The sequence below is a fragment of the Phyllostomus hastatus genome, unplaced genomic scaffold, assembly GCF_019186645.2.
Source record: "Phyllostomus hastatus isolate PE091 unplaced genomic scaffold, TTU_PhHast_1.1 phas_contig_86, whole genome shotgun sequence".
In the NCBI taxonomy this organism is placed as follows: domain Eukaryota; kingdom Metazoa; phylum Chordata; class Mammalia; order Chiroptera; family Phyllostomidae; genus Phyllostomus; species Phyllostomus hastatus.
In genome coordinates, this window is record NW_025333977.1 from 92,153,703 (window position 1) to 92,177,428 (window position 23,726).

At 48.8% G+C, this 23,726-nt stretch overlaps 1 protein-coding gene across 1 annotated transcript in view; it reads right to left on the reverse strand.

Moving 5' to 3' along the window:
• The window catches only part of ITGB5 (integrin subunit beta 5), a 115,319-nt gene that overhangs the window by 51,368 nt on the left and 40,225 nt on the right, over nucleotides 1-23,726 (reverse strand). The window contains exons 6-8 of the mRNA XM_045851314.1: nucleotides 3,732-3,893; nucleotides 2,229-2,324; nucleotides 410-499 (exon numbers count right to left, since the gene is read on the reverse strand). Coding sequence (XP_045707270.1) covers nucleotides 410-499; nucleotides 2,229-2,324; nucleotides 3,732-3,893 — 348 coding nt within the window. The remainder of the gene's footprint in view (nucleotides 1-409; nucleotides 500-2,228; nucleotides 2,325-3,731; nucleotides 3,894-23,726) is intronic.

Genomic DNA, 23,726 nt, shown 5'->3' on the forward strand with positions numbered 1-23,726 from the left:
ATCAGTGTGCATGCTTCTCGCGTCTGCCCCCAGGGGGCACAGTGGCAGGATCGCCCAGGCAACGGGGTGAGTGGACGGCATCTGTACCCAGTCAAGCGAGGTGCTCCGTTGGGACCTGGGTCTCATGCAGTCAGAACTCAAGCATGGTCAGAGGCCATGGCCTGAGTCTGACTGAGCAGTCACAGCTCACAGGGGTCAGCTTATGAGGAGAGGCAAGTTGGCAGCGTGAGGGGAGAGGGATGTATCAAGCAGGACAGCCTTCTCCATCCTGAACCTGAACAAAGGAGAAAGGCACCAAACTCAAGAGGCAACAGTCACAAGCAGAGCCAAGCACGCCAGCATGGTGCGCTGCCCACCTGAGTCTGGGCCAGCTCCCAGAGCCTCAGAGGGGAAGAAGCTGATGACTTACGTTGTATGCATTGATGATCAGTTGAATAATATTTTTGGAGTCTCCGTGTAAAATCTCCACCGTTGTTCCAGGTATCAGGGCTGTAAAATTCTTGGGGGAAGAAAAAGAAATAAGAAATAAGCCCATCTGCCCTTTTATCCCACCAAAGTGAACCTGCTCTCTGAACAGAAAAGGCCCCCCCACCCCCACACTAGTCTGCCGCTCTCTCGCACTGTGAATCGGAGAGGGTGCCACAAGGCACCACGAAAAGAACTGGCACAGGGGACAGCTGCTGCAGTAACTGTGCAATATCCGTCCTCGAGGCTCTAGATCTCTTCCCCAAGGATAATCTGTGATCCTTCTCGGAGCCCCTGCCCCTCCTGCATGTAATGGACAGCTCTCTGAATGTCCACCCTCCAAGGTCAATGTGTTCTGCCACATTTCCTGCCATGTCTGCCCTTGTCCACATAGGTATTCCCAGGGTCACGTCAAAGATGCCCTCCATCTGCTCAGCGAAGGGGAAAGGGGAGACTCTCCAAGGGGCTCCCACGCAGCCTCTTTTCCTAACAGGGAAGGGAGATGGGGAGGGTGCCCTCTGGGTGAAGTCCTGCAACCAGGCAGGCAGCCTTGAAGTACTTGCACTCCCCTTTCAGTTGTATTAATGCCTGAGTATGTCACTTACTGACGTGACAGAAACATCCAGAAGCACCCAACAGCGTCAGCCCACCTTGGACTCCTCCCTGAGCAAAGTGTCCCTGTCTCAGTAAGGCTGGCTTCAGCCAAGGGGTATCCTCCGCCCTATGCATCTGGAAGCATGCTCAGCACAATCCATGCAACTGACCCCTCTAAAAATGGTATTTGCAAATGGATATGTTTTATCCTGCCATATTCCACAAAACAGAAAAAAACAATCCTCTTCCCTCATTTTCATCTTCTCAAATGGACTCAGACTGAAAGAAGATCAAGAGCTCAAGAACACATCAGTGGCATTTTATCAGTAGTAATCTCCGGCAGGAACAGAAGAAAAACATAATTAGATGAAGGCTCTTCGTGGGCATTTAGAGCAGAAAGGAGAGGGGACCAGGGCCGGCTGTCTGGAGGTGGGGGTGGAGCTCCCCGTAACCGCTCATCCCAGGGATGTCAGAGGCGAGCTGGGCTTTACGCATAGCTTACACGAGCTCTCCCGGACCAACGTGGCTTGCCTGTGATCGTGGGAAAGAGCATGTTCGAGAGGGAGTTTATGGCAATGGCTCATGGGATGACCCAGAAATAGACTCTTACACAGAACAGATTCATACGGACTTCTCTGTGCACTTGAGACATTTATTGTTTTCTCTGGGAATTCCAGTCCCAGGCTAGCCCCCCAGTCTCCTGCACTCTGTGGGCAAGGCAGGAAAACTCGGGAACACTGGACTAGTGGCACAGCCTGCCTCCATGCCCAAGTTTTGTCTGTGTGCGTTTTCATTTTATATTGGCCTTCCCCATTGCAGCGTGTCCCATGTATTTCCACTGTATCGTCTGAAAAGTGGGAATTTGTATTTCCAAAGTTCTCGAGATTAAATTAGATACCATACGTTTAAATTCCTTGTAAAGGTACATGCGCTGCTAGGTGAATTCCTTAACACTTCCTTATTATTCCTTGTAAAGGTACATGCGCTGCTAGGTGAATTCCTTAACATTCCTTATTATTTTCCACTAGATCAAGATGACTATAATCCCCCCACACAGCAGGGCTGTTAACAATCGTCAGCCCACATTTTAGTCTCCCATTCACTTGAGGGTCAGCATGGCCCCCAGAATCAGCACACCAGCTTCCCTTCCTTCCTCCCTCCACACATACCTTGTAGAGCATATAATGGTTTTTCGTCACTGCAAAGATGAGGTTGATGTTGTTCTCTGCCAACTTCTCTCCAAGCAAGGCAAGGGATGGATAGTCCTAGGGCCAATGCAGAAGTCCAGGCTGTAACCTTTCTAACAGGCTGAGGCACTACCAGGCTCCAACACGCACTCGGTAACACATCCCTTGCCACAAACAGCTCCTTCCCCCGGCAGCCCCTTAATCACAAAGTCCCATTGGCAGGTTCCCCTGAGGAAGTGTGTAGAGGACATGTCTTTCCAGGGAAAGACCCTCTGGCACCGCCACCCAGAAGGGAGAAGTGGTACATGGAGGGCTGGCTCCCTTACCTGGTCTGGGTTTCCGCCCTTGCGGCGGGGATGGGGCCCAGTCGGGAGGCCCCGCAATGAACAGCCACCACACCCTCCCGTCGGCCGTCAGCACCTGTTATTTTTCCTGTTCCTTAAGACCTTTCCTTCTGATCTCCTTACCTCATTTTCCTTTTCTTGTCCTATGTCTAACGACTGGGCCTGCCACTACCCCCACATGTCCTGAGAAGCCCTGCTCGTGGCTCGGGATGGACAGAAGAGCTGGCCTCTGGACTGAAAGCTGGGCCGAGGCGGGCATGGGACACGAGTGGGGAGGAGGGAGGAGGCCGAGGGCACTTTAACAACGCCCCGAAGGGCGTTAAGGCTGGTGATGGGTCAGGGGCCCATCTCAGTTCTGCTGTTTTCAGGTTGTACAGTTATGAGTCCTTTTTCCAGACTCCATTATTCTTGGATAAAACAGAAAGCCTAGACACTGGCCATCTCTTGAAACTGGAGAAAATGGGCTTGTCCAGCAAAGAAAATGAGAAAGAAAGAATTCCTCTCTAGCCAGACACCAGAATGGATTCGGGAAGGAAGAAGGTACAGATTAATTTTTTCAATTGAACAGTGTGACAGGGTCTTGGTAATTGTTGGGTCTGGGTGATGGGAACGTAGGAATTCCTTTCCCTGGTCCATCTATTGCTCGTCTGACATGTTTGAGATGGCCACCCATCCCATGCGGGACGCCCTCGGCCCCCTGCAGACACTGACAGGCCGCGTTCCTCGGGGAGCCCGTCTCCAGAAGTCAGGAAGTTCTGCCTCGGCTTGGCTTGCCCTGCAACTTCTATCCCAGTCTTGATCTCTGAAGGAGCACAGTGCCCCTCCTGTAAGACTGCCTCTCCCCTTCGGGACTTACCCTGTCTCCCAGATCACCCCTTCCCTCAGTGGAACACTCCCATTTAGAGGCACATGGCAGAAAGACTGGCCAGAGACAGGAATCCCTCAGCCACGTTCCAAGGCAATGAGGAGTTCGGGCAGCCCAGCTGGAGAAGATGGAATAACGAAACCCAATCCCCCAAATGGCTGGGAAAGTCAGTGAGCAGAGGCCAGACGAGGGTTTCAGCGCCAGTGAGCCCCGGGACCATGGGCCGGGTCACGGGGCAGCGCTGGGGTCCCGGCCCGCACCCCCTTCCCCCCTCACCATCTGGCTGGACGCAGTATACTCGTTGGCCTCGTTCAGGTGGCACTGGCCATCATGGGGCTGCACCAGGCCCCCCAGTTTCCCGTCGAGTGCGATGTGGGGCACGTCGTCCGTCGTGAAGACCAGCAAGTGCAAGGCATCCTTTCGCCAGCCAATCTTCTCCTGAGGAACAGAGGGTTGATGGGTGCAAAGCCTTTCTGGGCACTGCCCCAGCCTGCCCAGGGCTTCAGACAAGGCCCTGGGTCATCATCTCCAGGGGTCACGGTGTGAATGAGGAGCATTCCCCTGTGTACCTGGGGACCCATGTAAAACCACTGGAGAGGAATCCCACAGAACTCAGAAGACACCTGCCTGGGCGGAGAGCCCTAAATGCATGGGGAGGTTCCCCAGGCTTGGCTCATACTGGCCTAGTGTCTGGAACACCCCCTGCAGCCCATTACAGTCTCCCCCAGCTCTTTTCAGTTTACACCCAAGCTGCTTCCCCGTCTGGCCTCCCCTATTACTCCATCCCCAGAACAGCCTTTATCCTACCCCGACATCTCACAACATGCCTGAGCTGGCGTGTCAAGGATGATGGGTAAGTGAACACTTCAGGCCCCAGACTAGACTGAGTTGCTTAGAATGGAGCACTCTAATGATCCACAGACAGATCTGTCTTTCAAGGATGGTAAAATCGGCCATTCATGCTGGCAGGTGTAAGCCACTCCCATCATTAATTGAACCACTCATTAATTGAACCACTTTGGCACTATAGTTCAAATCAGATAAGCTCTTTTCTCTCTCTCTCTTTTAAAAAAGATTTTATTTATTTATTTTTAGAGGGGGAAGGAAGGAAGAGAAACATTAATGTGTGGTTGCCTCTCACATGCCCCCTACTGGGAACCTGGCTCACAACCCAGGCACGTGCCCTGACTGGGAATCGAACCTGTAACCCTATGGTTCGCAGGCCGACACTCATTCCATTGAGCCACACCAGCCAGGGCAGCTCTTTTCTCTTTACAGCTTCACTACACGAAATGTACCCACTCTTCAGTGGGAGACACAGCTAATACCATCTGCTTCCCAATGGAAGGGCTCTATGTTTCAAATTCAGCCACTGTGGCCCCAACACTGCACTAGGAACAGCTAGAGCCTGATACAGAGCAACAGAAACAGATATACGATTGCCGTCTTATGAACAGTGAAAGGACATCCTAAAACACGCTGGTAGCAGGCAAACACATGAAGGGTTTGAACACTGTTGGGAGCCGTCAGCCCACGCGCACACTGGACACTGAAATCGAGGCTGTATTCTTACGGCAGACGAGGGACGGAGGGCCTCCTCCTCTCTTCCTCATCACGATAATAATGGATGAAACAGCCTTCACAAACTGTGATGTTTTCTCACTTGCCCCGAAAGCAGCATGGACATTTTTTGAAAAATTACAGAAAGAGTAACACGAGGGACAAAGGGGTTTGAAAAGAGGCCAGTGAGGACTGACAGCCAGGAGGCCTGCTGTGAGGAAGGGACTTGACCTTTAGGGAATCCGGTTCCGTGACCCTCAGCATTCATCCCAGGTACAATTATGGGTCTCCTGCTGTGTGCCAGCAAGGCCCCAGTGGAGGCACTGAGTCTAGGCAAAGATTTCTTAGACAAGACAGTTCTTAGGATTAAAAAAAGTGATGAACTGGACTTCACCAAACTTGTTATATATCAGTAGTTTGTAATTTAAAGAACTTACAGTCAAACGGATGTGCTAATGAAGGTAAAGACAATGTCAGTGGCAACTGGGAGAAACGGAGCGGACGAAGCCTTCCAGGGTGCATGAAACTTAACCCAAGCTGGAAGGGTGAGGAAGACCCTTCAAAAAAGCTGGAAGAAGAAATAAGGCAGAAGTGGGGAGAGGTGGGTGGTCATCTAAGCACTAGCAAAGACAAAATGAGGAGGCTGGGCACATTTGGGGGTACTTAGAGTAAGAAATATAGATGGCCCCTTATAGCAATAAAATGCTGAGCCACGACATAACTAACATATGGTGTCAGAAGTTTAGGCCATGGTTCCCATTGGTGGCAGGACTGGGGCAGGGGTGGGGCGGGGGTGGGGAGTGGGGAAGTAGGGAATAAAGGAAGAGGTCACGAGGAGATTCCGGGTCATTGGTAATATTCTGTTTCTTGACCTGGTATTTCCACCTTGTGAAAACTTACTGAAATGCATTTTTATGTCAAGTTTTCTATAGGTACATTATAGTTTGATAAATAGCTTAAAACTTTAAAAAATATGCAATAATTATAATCCATGAAGTGTGTGTCGGGGCCATGAAATGCACAGCAGATAAAGCATAATCAAGAGAGTACTACCCGGCAACGTTTTCTGCAAGAAAAATGTGACTTTCTTATCCAGCAGGGCAAGGCAATGTGCTAAACACCCTAACATAAATGCTTTATTTTTAAAAGTATATTTTATCGATTATGCTATTACGGCTGTCCCATTTTTTTCTCCCCTTTGTTCCCCTCCACCCTGCACCATCCTCCACCAGCATTCCCCACCCTTAGTTCATGTCCATGGGTCATACATATAAGTTCTTTGGCTTCTCCATTCCCTACACTATTCTTAATCTCTCCCTGTCTATTTTGCGCCTACCATTAATGTTTCTTACTCCTTGTACCATTTCCTCCACTCTTCCCACTCCCTGCAGATAACCCTCCACATGATCTCCATTTCTGTGAATCTGTTCCTGTTCTAGTTGTTTGGTTAATTTATTTTTGTTTTTGCATTTTTTTTAGGTTCAGTTGTTGACAGCTATGAGTTTGTTGTCATTTTACTGTTTATAGTTTTGATCATCTTTTTCTTAGATAAGTCCCTTTAATATTTCATACAATAAGGGCTTGGTGATGATGAGCTCCTTTAACTTGGCCTTATTTGGGAAGCACTTTATCTGCCCTTCCATTCTAAATGATAGCTCTGCTGAAGAGAGTAATCTTGAATGTAGGTCCTTGCCTTTCATGACTTGGAATATTTCGTTCCAGCTCCTTCTTGCCTGTTTCTTTTGAGAAATCAGCTGACAGTCTGATGGGAACTCCTTTGTAGGTAACTGTCTCCTTTTCTCTTGCTGCTTTTAGGATTCTTTCCTTATTTTTAATCTTGAGTAACATAATTATGATGTGCCTTGGTGTGTTCCTCCTTGGGTCTAACTTCTTTGGGATTCTCTGAGCTTCCTGGACTTCCTGGAAGTCTATTTCCTTTGCCACATTGGGGAAGTTCTCCTTCATTATTTTTTCAAGTAAGTTTTCCACTTGTTGCTTTTCCTCATCTCCTTCTGGCATCCCTATGATTCAGATGTTGGAACATTTAAAGTTGTCCCGGAGGTTCCTAAGCCTCTCTTCATTTTCTTGAATTCTTGTTTCTTCATTCTGTTCTAGATGAATGTTTCTTTCTTCCTTCTGGTCCACACTGTTGATTTGAGTCCTGGTTTCCTTCCCTTCACTGTTGGTTCCCCGTATATTTTCCTTTACTTCATTTTGTATAGCCTTCATTTCTTCCTTCATTTTGCAACTGTACTTAATCATTTCTGTGAACATCCTGATTACCAGTGTTTTGAACTGTGCATCTGATACGCTACCTATCTCTTCCTTGCTTAGCCCTTTTTCTGGAGTTCTGTTCTTTCACTTGGGCCATATTTCTTTGTCTTAGCGCAGCTCTGACACAAATGCACTGAGAGAAGGCCAACCTTTAATTTTACAAGGTGTATTAAGAACCTTAAAGAAAATCAGAAACCTAAATAAATGGACAGAGAGATCATTTTCATGGACTGGAAGAGTTAATGTTGCTGAGAGGTCATTTCTCCTCAGGCTCATCTACAGATTTTACACAATCCCAACTGAAAGCCCCAAAGACCTTTCTGAGGAAATGGCAGGCTGATTCTAAAATGTATAGGGAAAGGCAAACAACAGACACTAGCCAAACAGCTTTGAAAAAGAACAACAAGGTTGAGGGACTCGTGATCTAAGGTTGAGATTTATGGTAAAGCTACAGTAATCAAGACAGTGTGGTCCTGACAGACTCGACACAGAGCAGTGGAACAGGACAGAGAGACCGGAAAGGGACCCACACACATATGGTCAGTTCAGCAGAAGGTACTGGATCTATTAGACATCCATAAGCAAAAAAAAATGCTCAACCTATATATCTCACTAAGTAGAAAAATTAACTCCAAGTGGGACAGAGACCCAGGACTATGAAACTTCCGAAGAAAACCTTTGTGAACTTTTTAGGAAAATAGTTCTTAGATGCGACAGCCATTGGATTAAAAAATAGATGAACTGGGCTTCAACAAAATTAGAAACATCTGCTCTTTGACAGATACCATTAAGAAAATGAAATGACAAGGCAAAGATTGGGAGAAAATATTTGCAAAAAAACCTCACCTGATAAAGGACTTGTGTCAAAAATACATAAAACTCTCATAGGTGAGTAATAAGAAAACAAATAATTGAACTTAAGAGACAGAGACTTGAACAGACGTTTCACCAGATAGGAATGCAAATACACCCATGCAAGGATCCTCTGCGTCATTAGTCACTAAGCAAACCCCACTAAAACCACAATGAGTGAGCCATCAGGTAGTGATTCCAATGACAAACCAGCCAACCCTGACAACACCGAGTGATGGTGAGGATGTGGAACAATGGAACTCTCATAATGGCTGGTGAGAACCACAAAATGAATTCTTACAAAGTCAAATACATACTTATCATTCAACCCAGAGATCCCACTCTTTGGTATTTATTTACCCAAGAGAAATGAAAACTTATGAAAACTCTGTGCGAGTACTACAGCAGCTATTCATAATGACCAAAAACTAGGAAAACCCAAAAGTCTATCACATGGTGAGCGGACACACACACTGTCATACACGGGGTACCACTCAGTAACAGAAGAGACAAACTACTGATACACACATTGTATGAATCTCAAAAGCATTGTGTTAAGTGAAAAACACCTGACTCAAAAGGCAATTCCATTCACACGACATTCAGGGAGAGATGGGAAGGGAGGGACGGAACACAGATGGGCGGCTGCTAGAGTCTGAGGGTGCAGGGAGGGGGGACGGCAGGGGCACTGGGAAACTCTGGGGGTGGAAATAATCTATATGTTAATTGTGGGGGCAGCTATAAGACTTTATACCCAAAAAGGGTGAATTTTACTTTGTAAATTATCCCTCAATAATCCTGATTTAAAAATAAAAAACCTTACTGACTCAGTAATTGTACCTCAGGGGGTTCTGCCAGAAGTAATCTGAAAAATGCACAGCAGCATTTTTACTAATAGTGATGAAATGGAAAAGACGTGAACATCCTATTATTCAGGAGCAGTTAAGTAAATAGAGATAACTCCTCTATGGCCATTAGAAATCATGTATAAAATTAGGTGTAAACATGTACCATATAAAGTGAAAAATACAGCACTGCAACTGCAAACTACACAGGAAACAAGCATCACTTTCTACCAAAAAGACAGTAAGACAGACTGACACGAAACACACCATAATGGGGTTGGGGTTAAGATTATGGCCAATCTCTTTTCCTTTTTTCCAAACTGTCTGCAACAAGCAAGCGCCACTTTTACAAGACTGGGCTCTGAATGTTGGCTCTGTCATTTACCTGTCTTGGCATCCTTTTCTTCCATGCCAGCTTCTCGGGGGACTTACGGGGACCTACATGAGGGTGGTGGCGAGGAGACCAAACATGGAACCTGGGGGCTTGAAGATGAGCACGTGAATTTTGTTGCTGGCCCTAATGACCTGTGTAGCTTTGATTAAATTACGTAACACCTCAAAAGTATTTTGCTTGTCAGTAAAATAGGAATAATGATACCTAACATGTGTTGATCACCACCCTCATTCCACATAACTTTCACTGCAACCCTTATGAAGCAGGTGACATATGTATTGCCATCTTGTGGATGAGAACAGTGACATTAAGAACTAGCCCAAGCTCACTGAACTAGTAAGGAGCCAAGAAGCCAGATTCAGATCTCTTGACTCGTACCCACAAAGCTGAACTACCCAGTCATACAGGGGGAGAGGAAGGGGTGTGTGTGTGTAATGAATGTGGTAACTCATGAAAGTCCATGGTAAACTCTCAACAAATGGCTGCCACAGCCTAAGTAAATGCTTGTTGAATCTGAAATGGAAATAGCTCCACAAATGAACAGTGTCATTGCATAACAATAATAAATTCTGTTTTCTCTGAGTGGACCCTTGTTATGTAAGTCATGTTAACAAACTTGGCCCGGAGGTTGGGCTGCAGAGAATGAGTCAGGACAGGCTTATTTATTCACCCAGGCGTTGGGAGTTGGAGATTTTACATGTGGTGACTCCACAAAGAATTTATACTCAAAATAATTTCCCTACTGTCTGTCTGCCTGGTCAGCAAAGCTGTCTGTTTTGAAGTCTTAAGTTTTGTATTCCATGTCTGGGACAGAGGGCAATAGTGGGAAAGTGAATTATTTTTTATCAAAAAAAGAAGAACAGCACAGGGACCAGCATGCTTTGGAACAGAAGAGGCTGAGTTCAAGTGTCTGTTTTGCCCTCACTCCGAGACCTGGAGCCAGCCACCTCACCTTCAGTTTTGTCACCTGTAACATGGCGATAACCCAACTTTGCAGGGCTGATGCTAGGTTTAGGTGTAATGCATTCAAAAGTACATAGCACATAAAAAGAACTAAAGAGAGATCTGTAATTATTACTCTAAGACTAGTAACAGTTTTACATTTCTTCACTTCTGCTTTTACTACTTGATATGTGAGGCTCCAGCTGTTGCAGGGACCAGGAAGTATGGCACACTGAAGAGCTTAAAGCTTTGTGTTAGTGAAAACCACCATGGGATTCCACCACACACCTAACAGAATGGCTAAAATTCAAAAAAGAAAGGAAGGAAGAAATGTGGGTGCGGGGGCTAAAAGGCACAAACTTCCAGTTATGAAATAAATGGGCCATGGGGACGTGATGTGCCGCATGGCATTGCACTTCATAACACCATCCCGCATATCGGACAGCGGCGAGGAGAGTGCCTCTTAAAAGTTGTCACAGCCTAAAAAATTCTGTGACTGTGTGGTGGCGGGTGTTGACTGGATTTATTATGGTGATCATTCTGCAGTATATACAAGTATCAAATCATTACATTGTACTCCTGAAACTAATATAATGTTATGCCAATTATAACTCAATTTTAAAAGATCGAAAAGACTAACCACACCAAATGTTGACAGAGGTGTGCAGGAAATGAAATTACCATACACTGCCAGTAAGAATGCAAAATGGTGCTTGACACCTTGGAAAACCAGCAGTTTCTTGAAAAGTTAAACACCTGCCCCAACTGGTGTGGTCAAGCAGCTTGCTTCCCAGTCAGGGCACAGGGCAGGCTGTGGGTTTGGCCCACAGTTGGGGAGCTTGCAAGAGGCAATAGTGATCGATGTTTCTCTCCCTCTCTTCCTCCCTCCCTCCCTCTCTCTAAAAATAAATAAATAAAATCTTAAGGAAAAAAGTTAAACACCTACCAAATGACCTAGCCATCCCACTCCTAAGTACTGGCCTATGAAAAATGGGAGCATACATTATACAAAGACTTGAATGCAAACATTTATGGCACTTCTATTTGTAATAAGCAAAAACTATAAATATCCAAAACAACCCAAATGTCCATCGATAGGCAGATGAGTAATCAAACTGTGGTACACCCACGCAATGCAATACTACTCAGTAACAAACGAATGAGTGGGAACACTCAACAACACAGGTGAATCTCAAAACATCTGGGCTGAGTGAAATATGATGGGCCAAAAAGAGTAAGCACTGTACTTACAAAATGTTAGCAAATGCAATGGGTAGTGACAGAGAGGAAGTTAGTGGCTGCCAAGGGTAAGGGGACCAGAGGTGCAGGAGGGAGAAATGACAAAGAAACACAAATACCCATTGTGGGGAGAAAGACACGTTCATTACCTTGACTGTGGTAGATATATCTCACAGGTGTGTATGTACGTCAAAACTTTAAAATTGTACATTTTCGATACGTGTAGTTTATGATACATCAATTATACCTCAATAAAGCTTTTTTTTTTAAGGCTTGGTTTGCTCAGAAAGTTATTTAAATACAATAAATCATGTGACCAGATGGAGGCTTAGTCAGTTGCTGGGAAAACCACGCCAGCCTGCCCTTTGCTCTGGGGCCGTGCAGTCAGGACCGCAGGCTGACGTCTAGCCAACCTCTGCCCGGCGAGCAGCCTACCCTTTCCCAGCTCCAGCTCTTCAGCTCTAAGAGGAGATGACACCAGTACCCATTAAAACAGGGCTGTTGGGAGGATTAAGCAAAATGACACACAAAGAACACCCAGCTCAGTTTCCCCCTGTTAAGTTATCAAAGAGTTTCTGTTATCGGTATCTCCAGGGACTGAAAATCTGTGACCCGAGTCTGTCATCCGGGAGCACGCCACCTTCTCTTTGGGGTGCAGGGTTTTCGGTGATGTTTCTCTCCTGTGTACCAGCATTTTCTGAATTTTCAGATGGAATATATTCTTTCTATAGAAACTGTTTTTAAGAAAAAATTTTAAAAGACCTAACCTTGTCTCCATGTCTCTGAGTAAAAACATCTTTTAAAAGCCAGTTTCATTCAACGTGACAGAGTCAGCCCTCAGATGCAAGCGTCAGGGGCAGGCGGCCCGGGAACACGCTGGGCTCGGTCAGGCCAAGGCCGCCACCCGCTTCGCTTGTCTTTGTTTGTTGGTCCAGTCTGCACCAAGTTCACCGCAAGGTCTGTGCCGACTCTCCAGCTCCCAGACTGGCTCCAGCAGGTAACCTCACCTTTTTGGTCACCAGCAGTGAGGAAGGTAGCGGGATTTCCCTCTTATCTGTCTCAGTCTCTCATGGTGTCTGCTTCCACAGTGCCAGGATGCCTCGAAAATAAAGGGGGCCGCCTCCTGGCCTCCCCTCTGATCTTCATGAAGGAGTGCTCCTCCCTCCCCCAGGAACACCGCCGCCACGGCCCACCCTCTTTGGAGAAATTGTTCAGTGGTCAGTCTCTCCTCTGCTTCCTTTCCACGTGCCCACAAATCTAATCTACTCAGGACTCACTATGAAGGACCCTTCTTTTGACTCATACTCTGCCAGTCTCCTATACGTTCTCTCTCTCTCCCTCAAGACCGGCAGATTTACTGCCTCTGTTTCCTTTTTTTTTGGTTCTGTGTGATCTGACCTCTCTCTCTGCCCCCCGGGCAGTGGATCTCAGTCCCCTCTCCCTGCCTCACACTCACGGCGGCTCTCTGTCCTGGCAGCACATGAGGCCCCTCTAGGGAGCTTTAACTATACGGGTGCCCAGAGGTTCTCTCACACCTGGGCTCACCTGCAGGCCTTGCCACCGAGGTTTTTAAAGCTCCCTGGGTGAGTGTGCTGTGCAGCCAAGGCTGAGAGCCTTGTGCCGAGGTTCTGTCACCAGCCCCACAGACATCCTCGGGCCTCGCTCCCGTGGCCTCTCCGCTGCCGACCAGGGCCTCCTCCGAGCCCTCCTGCCCTCAGCTCCGGGGACACAGCACCGTCCAGCTCCCCCAGTCCGCTCTGGCTGCTTGCTGGCACCATTTTCTCTCCTAGCAGTTACATGAAGTCAAAGGTAAATCAAAGGTCCCCTGTAGAGATTTATCCAAGTTTGTGCATCTGCTTGGATAACTTTTTTTTAAATTTAAATCACTTTATTGTTGTTCAATTACAGTTGTTTGTATTTTCTCCCCACCCCCTCCAAACCCACTTCCCTCCCTTGCTTCCACCCTCCCCCTTGGTTTTGTCCATGTGTCCTTTATAGTAGTTCCAGAATGCTTGGATAACTCTTAATTGCACCTCCCACCACTTGATTTTTCTCCTGAGCTTTACTCCCGGATCTGTGCCATTACTCAAACTCAACTCACCGGAAGCTGCTGCACCAACTTCCATCCAAATGAACTGCCCCTCAGGATGCCCCACCTCTGACAGTGGGACCATCAAATGTCTGCTCTAGAAACCTTGGAATTATCTTTTTCATCAATTGCCCTGGCCTCCCAACAGCATCTGTCCAGTCCCGAGCTATCAGTTCTCTCTTACTGTCCATTCTCATGACCTGTGCCCGGCTGGAGCCTCCGGGCGGCACCACACGCCTCCCCTGCCCTTCCTAAACACAGCTGGTGAGCAGGTGCAGGCCGAGGCTCACCTCCCTGCTGGCCGCCAGCCTGCACTCTGCCACCCCAGGGCGATGTGCCCTGTGACCCACATTTACTCCAGCTGGTTGATCCAGGTGAGCCAGATAAGCGGGTAGGTGGCTGTAATATGTGCAAAGCGGCCGTCCACGGACTCTGGACATATGCGTTAGGAGTAATAAGTAGTTGGGGAACACCCACACCCACAATCTCCATGTCCATCCAGGTCACAAGAAGCAGACTCTCTAGTTTTGTGGGAACCAACCAGCCTAACCAGGGCTGGGGCTAGAGACAACTTTCTCAGTGGAAATTCAGGAGAAAATTTGCCTGAACTCTGCTCTGTCCTCAGAAAGCAGCGGAGATCTGGAGCTGAGGGAAGAGCGGGGTGCAGAGCCTAGTCCCAGAGTAAGCAGAAGCACCGCCTGGCACGCACTCGACACTCACAGAAGGAGGTGCGAGTGAAGACAGACAGACCCAGGGCTGGGGACCGAAAAACCTCCCTCACCATGTCTGCAATTCACTCAGTTTCCCTGGTTAGTTACTGTGCTCTGAAATCTAATACCATCGTTTAAACATCTAAATATAAGAAGTCCTAAAAAGTGGGTTTTTTAAAGACTTTATGTATTGATTTCTTTTTAAAGAGAGGGGAAGGGTGGGAGAAAGACAGGGAGAGAAACATCAGTGTGTGGTTGCCTCTTATATGCCCCCCTATTGGGGACCTGGCCTGCAACCCAGGCATGTGCCCTGACTGGGAATCAAACTGCAACCCTTTGGTTTGCAGGCTGGCACTCAATCCACTTAGCCACACCAGCCAAGGCCCTAGGAGGCTATCTTAAGTGAAAACATTTCATTGAACCACCTACAATGCGCTGAGATGTGGGAAACTAATGGGGATTGCAGAAAGGGTGGTGACAGGGCCACAGGCCTATCTGACACAAGCTCAAGAGGGTGGAGGACTGGGAGGAGCAGGGGCAGGGCTGGGGGGTGGCGGGCCTGCACGTCAGCCTGGGAGATGTGGGACACTGAAATGGTGAAGGGGACTCGGTCCATGAAAAGGGGAAGCAGAGTGGAGATGGAAGATGGGGTCTTCTAGCCTGTGAAAACACAAATTAAAAACTGGCTCCTCCCACCCTGGGGGGATAAGTCAGTTGGTTGGAGCATTGTCCCAATTTGCCAAGGTTGCAGGTTCAATCCCCTGGCAAGGCACATACAGGAATCTATCAATGAGTGCATTAAGAAGTGGAACGACCAGAGACATTGAGAGAAAGAACAAACTGACAGTAACCAGAGGGGAGGGGGAGAGGGATAATGGGGGAAAATAAGGGAAGGGCTGTCAAGGGCCATGTGTAAACGACACATGGACAAAGCCAAAGGGGGGTAGGATTGAGGGTGGGAGGCGGGGAGGGGAGGGGTAGGGTGGTGGGTAAGGTTGGGGGGAAATAGAGACAACTGTACTTGAACAACAATAAAACATCATTAAAAAAATAAAAAGGCAAAAAAAGTCAACAACAAAATGATGTCTCTCTCTCTAAATATCAATAAATGAAATTAAAAGAAAACAAAAACTGACTCTTCCCAAGGGCAAGACAGGCTTGTTGGCTTGTCCACCCCCAACATCTGGCTTCGGACAGTATGCAGCAAGGGAAGAGAGAAACGAGGACTGGGAATAAGGATGTGGTTTCTCTGTTTGGAGACATAGCCTCCAGCTGGTGGGCAGTTTGGTTTCTGGGGTTGGAAGGAATCACACTGAGAAGCTACAACATCTGACAAAGGAAGATCAGAGGAGCAAGAACAGGCTTCAGCCCTCTCCCTCCCACCTCCAGTCTGTCCTTGGTCCTCTTGTACAGCTGTCCACCCCTCCTGGACTTGGAGACTCCATGGGGAAGTCATCGGGAGCCAAGGGAAGCTTTTTTAGGTATCAGCTCACAGCAAGCTGAGCTTGGCACACAGATGAATATGCATGGTAGAGTTCATGGTCACAGTGGCCAATCACAGATGCAGCTGAGAGGATGCACTGCTGAGAACCACACAAGATAGGCGAGAAGGGGTTACTACAGAACAAAAGCTGGGCTCCATCAGCACACTGAGCTGTTAGGACTAGCGGTCTCCCTGGAAAATCCTGAAGGCTGCCAGAGCTGTTGTAACTTTCTGATAAACAGGAAACTCTCAGCTCCCGTACACAGTAGCATGTGCAACCGTCTCCCCCCAGAACGGAGTCACGTGGGAACCACGGTCTATGGGTTGCAAACTGGGTCACGTGGGAAACCGGAATGGTTCCTTAGATGAGCACTTTGCTCTCTCTGGATGCTCACACCTCCCACTTCTCCTTCCTGCCACAGGCACTCTAATGTCCAGTTGTAAGAGCTTTGAGAAGCTCCTCAACCTCTCTAGGCTTGTTTTTTCATCAAAAGGAGACAGTAAAGCCACCTTCAAAGGATTAACTAAAATAACTTCTGTGGGGCGCTTGCATAGAGCCTGTTCTCTGAAAGCTTCTGGGCAATGGTAATCAGTAACATCAGCAGCATCAGAGCCTCTAGGCAAACATGGGGGGCAAAGGGACCAAGGTGACACCCTGAAGGACAAGAACATTACGATTCGAACACTGCACCCTAAGGGGCCAGACCTTCCACAGAGTCTGTGCACTCAGCTGGTACCTGGGTCACTGTACAGGCAGGGGTCTTCCTGCTGAAACAATGTTCACAGGGACAGGAGCCGTGGCCCTCATCCACCCATCCCTCACAGCTCCTAACGTGGCATCCTGCATGCAGTAAGGACACAATAAATTGTTGGAAAGTCCTGATAAAACACTGTACTTGCACCTTCCAGGCAAGCACGGAGAGAGAGGACAGGTTGGGAGAGGAGAGGAGGGAGGGAAGAGAGGAGGCTGACCTGCCCGGCCAGGGGCAGTCCCTATGGCAGGTCTGAGCTCGGCCACTGAGGAGTCTGAAGGCCAATCAGCACACAGTGAACACCAAGGTTAGATTCCTGGGCAGCTTCCCCTATCGTACTGACATGCAAGCCTATTTTTGTCACTTTATAACAATAAACGTGTTCTCATTAGTAGTTTGTTTTTCCTGCTTCCATCCATATTTTGTAACAAAAATAAATCTTTTTAAAAAATCTGTTCTGTGATTAAACTTGAGGGCAAAAGTCTAGTATTTCTTTCCTTGGGGGAAAGAAATCTCAGCCTGTGACTCAGGACTAAGACATCCACCTCGAGCCTGAGCGCCAGCGTGGACTCAGGCGAGTCCCTTCTGAACTGCAGAAGAGAAACATCTGGAGCGCCGAAGGCCGAACTGTATGAGTTTTCTGTTTTTGCTGGAGGAATTATCAGCCGTCGATGTCCAACATCATTGGCAGTCAAACGTGAGCAACCGCACACGGGCCCATGTAACGTTTACAAGCAGGTTGCTGTGTTGCATCTGCCAGTTCACATCAAACCCTGACGACAGGGACTTTCCCTCATCTTTCTTTACTTTCTGTCACCCTACCTGCCACCGAGCACTTACTGGGAACTCGTTAAATATTTACTGACTGGAAAGTACTGCCAAGTAACAGTACCCTGGTTCTGCTTTAATGGGCATGTGTGAAGCGCTGTGACGTGGAGGCAGCCTGGGGTATTGAGAGGTGGACCATCTGCTCCTGCACCAAACGCCTGAGGAGAACCCGTGATGTGCCAGGCTGTGAGCCCCGTGCTGGGGATGGAGGGTGCACGGCTGAGGACCACGAAGATGGGCTACAAAGAGCTACTACAGAGCAGAAGCACCGTGGTTACTGGCAGAAAGACAAACTCAGCGGAAAGAGCAGCACCTGAAGTTTGGAGGGAAGAGACAGGGTCCCCGTCTTTAGGGAGCGTACTGTCTCAAAGACTCAAAGAGTGGCCCAAATAAAAGTAAATGGTAGCCGGGGTGGATGTGAGCGAGGGTCTGGTACTTGGGGACTCAGACCTGCTCAGGAGGATCAGCCAGGGAAGGCTTTCCTCACATAGACGAGTGAGCGGAGACCTGAACCCTAAGTAGCCTTGGATCACACATGAAAGAAGAGAAGGCTCCGGGAAGAAGAGAGGGGACACGCGGGCAGAGCACAGAGGGTTTTCAGGGCAGTGGGACTACCCTGCGTGGTGCTGTAGCAGGGGACACATGCCCTCACACGTCTGCCCGAACCCACAGAATGCACACCGCCAAGAGTGAGCCCCAGTGTTCTGCAGAGCACCACTCCAGTGGGGGGCGGGGTAATGGGGGAGGCCACATGTGTGGGGGTGGGGGGAGGGTATATGGGGACTCTGGGTACTCTCTGCTCAATTCTGCTGTAAATCTAGAACGGCCCTTACAAAATAGAGTCAATTAATTTTTTTAAAAAAGAAGGAAAGAAGAGCTGGAGTACAGGGAGGAAACAGTACGTGCAAAGGGCCTCGCAGGAGTCAGAGTAACGCACTCAAGGTCCCATGGCTGGAATGCGAAGGCCAGGGATGGAGGCTGGGGAGAGCAGTGCCCAGGGAAGAGAAGAACAGATCCTCATCTGCTTTCCTCTTTGCCGGTTGGAGCCATTATGTGGAATGAAAATGTAACGTTCTCGCCAGGTCCAGAAATATAGCCTCGGTCACAGAAGGGCACTCCTAGTTTCCTCCCGGATGGTCCTTCCCTGCCACTGTCAGCCAAGGGAGCCAAGGGGTGCAGACATCAGCTAAAAAAAATAGAGATCGGTGCTGGAAGATAGAAAAAGAAAAAAAGATGCCAACTCTCACTCATGGCTCCGGTCAGAACAAGCAGCTGTGAGCAGGACGGGGAATCCCAGGGCACAGCTCCTGGGCAGTGGGCAAAACAAGAAAACCTTGCCTCAGGGCCTAACATCGTCACGTGATTAAAGGTGCACATTAACCCAGAATGACCTGCTAAGTAGGGAGCCAAAGAGAACTTGCACCTCCACTGATAAATCAAATCACTGCATGGGCAGGGGACCTGCAAACCTGCCCGCCCAGCGCCCCCCAGCCTCTGGGCCGCCAGGAATTTCATGGTGTTTCACAAAAGCCCTGAACCAGAGGAGGAGCAGCAGGCTGGGTTGGATCAAGCCCCAGACATGGTGGGGCTACCTGCTGGAAGAAACGGTTCACAGACGCTGAGGCAGATAACCCAGAAAGCACAGACAGAGAACACAGGGAGTGGCCCCTTGAGGTGACGCGCAGGCATCAGGGTGGCCAACTCCCTCAAGGACAAAAGGCAACCCCCTACCTGTCTCAACTAACACTGGGGAAAATGACAGAAGTCTGAGGGCTGTGAGAAAGCAGACCAGTCTAAACAAACCAAATCAGGTCTGCAGGGGGCGGGGAAGTGGGAGAGTGCACAGCAGAAACCTCTCGCAGCCAGGCCTGACACCACCCCTCATGCTATCTCCAGCTGCCTGGCCGCCCTGAGGCTCAAGCCTGAACCAGGAAAAAAAGCAAAAGAGCAAAATCAGAGCTCTGAGCAAAGGAACAGGGCCTGTGACATCTGTGACAGTCCTCCGAAAGGCAGCACTGACCAGTACAGCTGCAGGACACCCTGGAGGCCTTTCCTCGAACCCCACCTTTCTGCATTGTCAGATGAGCTCTCCGAGGCCTGGAGAGGTCAGCTGGCCTCCACAGACCGACCAGTCAGTAGCGGAAGAGGCAGAGCTTGAAGCAGGACAACATGACGCCCCACACTGCACTACACTGTTGCTACTTTCCAAAGCGCCAGGCACCAGGTGGCAGAGAGGGCATGGGCTTTCAAATCAACCAGCACTGGTTCCAATCCCAGCTCTGCTCTTAAAGTATAATGAACCCCTGTGCCACTCAGTTTCCTCGCCTGTAAGCTGGGGACAATGAGAGGACTGTGGTGTGGATCAAAGGGATTGTGCACAAAGCATCTGGAGCACAAAGAATGGCTGAGCAAGGGCAGCAATTATTTCGCTTCTTGGGTTCCACAGAATTTGTGTTCCTGCAGAAAGTCTTGCCAGAGTGAAGCTGTCCCTTCAGCCCCCGGGGCTGTGGTCTCCACTGTAGATCAGAATGCTCTTGCCGGCAAAGGAAGAAAGGACCCAATCCATGCCGAGACATTTTACTCAGCATGTAAACTTAGCTCATTTGCTTTGACACTTAATCATCTACCTATTTCTGAGAGGGCATATAATGTTTTAAAATTTCAACACACAATGCAAAATGTGAGAATCAAGACTAAAACAGAAAGTCTGCCTGAAGGACATGGAAGATAAATGCTAGGGCACTAGAAGTTGAGGCCAAAAGGGAAGAGCGCTGGGCTGCACAGACCTCTCTCCTGTTTGGACGGAGGAAAGAGTCCGCAGACCCACGTGCCACTTGCTGAAGCTGAGAGCCCTAAGGAAGAAAAGCGAAGAGGTGACTGGCAATTTGGAACACTGCTCCTCGGCCACTCCTCTGGTCTCCCCAGGACAAGGGCACACCCGTTGGGGAGAACAGGGGAGCACCAGGTTCCCATGTGAGCCACTCATCATCCTTCCACCTATAATCTCAGAGCGAACAACTTAGAATCAACTTCTAGAAAGTCATAAAAGCGGTAACGGGAGAAACTATTATTCTGACCAAGAAAACGTATAACCAGGTACAATAATAGGTTTCTACGTAAAGATATGAAATTTAGGGCAGTGCCACTCCCTCGTTCCAACCCAGCTGGGTACGATGCAATGAAAACAATGCCTGTGTGGATAACAGAGGCTCGGGTGAGCTGTGGACACTGTCAGACAGCCTTTCACAGCAACGTGACCTTCTGGGAGAGAGAGAGCCACTCCAAACTTGCACTTGCAGAAGCAAGCTCCTTATCCTAAATCAAATCTTAAATAGAAACAGACCGTTTCCTTCTGTTTGCAAAGAACGGCTCTGCAAGAAGTACAGAGCGGGCCATGGAGGTGGGGTTAAAGGTCAGGCAGGTGAACAGCCCACGCCCTGTGTCTCACTGTCGATGACTAACAGTCCATCCCAGGGAAACCAGGGTGAGGAGACCAGAGAAAAGACGCCTGTGGGCTATGAGCTCCGGGGTCAGAGGAGGGCTGGCCTGAGGAGGCTCCTCTGCATCAGAAGAGGTTCGGGGGGTGTGTGTGTGGGGGCGGGGGGGAGGGGCTGCTGGCTCCTCCACCATCAGAGCAGAGCACAGGGTTCAGTGCAGGGCTTTTCACCTGGGCAGATCAGGAGGCAGTCAGCTCAGTACACAGGGTAAGGAATGCTTAGGACTTAAAAAAAACAACAACTTGAAAAACATGTCACTGAAGTTACTAATCTAATTATCATTGAAATCTAATTATCATTAAAAATTAGAAGAGCAGGGCCCAGCCCCCAGTTGAGGTGGTGTTTCTCTGACACATCTATGTTTCTCGCCCTTTCTCCCTCCCTTCCTCTCTTTCAACATAAATAAATAAAAAAAAATTTAAATAGAAAGAAGGGAAAACGTGGACAAAAAGAGGCTTTGCTTGGGGCGACGGGCGCATGATGCAGTGTGCTGACGATGTTTTATCAAGTCCTACACTTGAAACCTGTGTGGTTTTGTGAACTGATGTCACCCCAATAAATTCTACTTTAAAAAACTGAAATGCCATGGAAATAAATCACATCTGGGATCTGCTTCACACAGAGGGAGACGAAGTGGCCAGGAGACGAAGTGGCCGGGACACAAGTGGAACACGAGCAGCCACGAGCACCGGGCCCGTGGGGCCTCACTGCACTGCTCTCCCCTGCACTGTGCTGTGTTTGAGGTGTCATTGTTCTTAAAACACATACGCACTGTGGAAATTTAGGAAATACAAAACTTTTTAAACCCCCAAATAAAAACAATAAAAACCACAGATAATCCTATCACTGGAGATAACTATCATCACTCCAGTCTATTTATTTCCAATATTTTTTGTCTTTTGTTTGCAAAATAGGCTCATACTGTTTGTACTGTTTAATCACTTGCTTCCAACTCCCCTCTTAATTTAGCTTAAGAATTATTCGATTCCTTAAATATTCTTTAAAAGTATGACTGCTACACAGTTACTCGTGTAAAGACAGGCCAAAGGATTAAGATAGCAGTATAGGTAAAACGCCATATTCACCTCCTCCCACAACCACTCAAAATTACAACTACACTGCAGAACCACCACCACTCACAGCTCCTGGAATCTAGCTGAACGGAAGTCCTGTAACCAATGACATAAAGCAGCAGCGACCCAGACTGGTTGGAGGGGTGGAGATGCAGTGTGGGCTGGTCCCACACCCTGGGGTGGCAGATAAAAATAGGGAGGGATATCTTTACTGCAGAGGTCCCTCCTGAGGAATGAGGGGTCAAGGGGTCGAGGTCCCACACTAGACCCCCAGGCCAGCATGCCAGGGCTGGGAAGAGAAGTCCCCATACCTTCTGGCTGTAGAGACCAGCGGGGATCTAGGCTGAGGGAGACTGAGACTAGAGTCTCAGGCAGTTCTGTGTGAAGGGTCAGACTTCTCAGACCCACTGCCTCTGAGCTCCAGCCTGGAGGCAGCAGCAGCTCGAAAGGTACCAGGGTCATGTGGGGAGAGACTGAGTTGTCCAGCATCAGGGTGAGAGCTGGGGCAGGGGGGCAGCTTTCTCCCAGACAGAAGTGATGGCAGAGGCCATTGCTCCTTCTGAGTCCTCCCCCCACAGAGCCATCAGGCAGGGGCCATATCTGAGAAGCCATAGACTTGGCTATCACTGTTTTCCCCAAGCTGGTGATTCCCTGAGAGTCTGCCCCACCCAGCTTGCAGACCCACCCAAGCGGTAGCTCGTGCTTCAAACTTTCAGAAAAATCTCTCAAACAAGAAGCACCTGACATTGGCGTGCTCTATACCTCTTACTAGGTGGCCCCAGGCCTAGCACTAGTGGCAGCTGCCTTGGTTCTCAGCATGGCCTCTCCTAGGCACCCCCGAGCCCAGCACAAGTGGCAGCCATCCGCATTAGTGCTCTGTAGCTCATGCTGGGTGGCCCTGCGCAAAACACAGGGGGTGGCTGACGTTGCACTACACCTCCCCGGAGGCCCCAGAGCCAGCACACCTGGTACACAGCTTCAGACCACATTGAAGCATCGCCCAATCACCTCCACAAGCGACACATTCAAGGGGTGGACTCACTGGGCACCTGAGCCCCACTGAAGTAAGTCCTGCTTCATGGGCTGTGCCCCTGCTCAGCTCATCCTCCATAGAGGTCACAGCCAGTTCTTGCAGCCGACTGGCCTGGGGGTAAATCCCTCCCATTGTGGTGCCAACAGCAATCAAGGCTCAACTACAAGGCAGCGTGCACGGCCCACACAGGGGGCACACCTGAAGAGCCCGCTCAGGTGAGTGGGGAGACTGTGCCACCACTGGGTCTCAAGGAGCACCTACTACGTTAGGCCACTCCACCAAGCCCATGAGACACAGCAGCTCTACCTAACACACAGAAACAAACACAGGGAGGCTGCCAGAATGAGACAAAGAAGCGTGGCCCAAATGAAAGAACAGAACTCAAAAAAAGAACTAAACAAAATGGAAATCAGCAATGGAGATACAGCTACAAACATGGGTTATAAGGATGCTCAATGAACTTAGTGAGAACCTCAATAGCATAAAAAAGGACATGGAAACCATGAAAAAGAATCAGTCATAAGTGAAGGCTACACTCCCCTGACTGGTGTGGCTCAACTGGTTGAGCACCATCCTGCAAAACAAAAGGTCGCTGGTTCAATTCCCGATCAGGCACATGCCTGGGTTGTGGGCCAGTGCCCTGTTGGGGTGTGTGCAAGAAGCAACTGATTAAAGTTTTTCTCACACATCAATGTTTTTC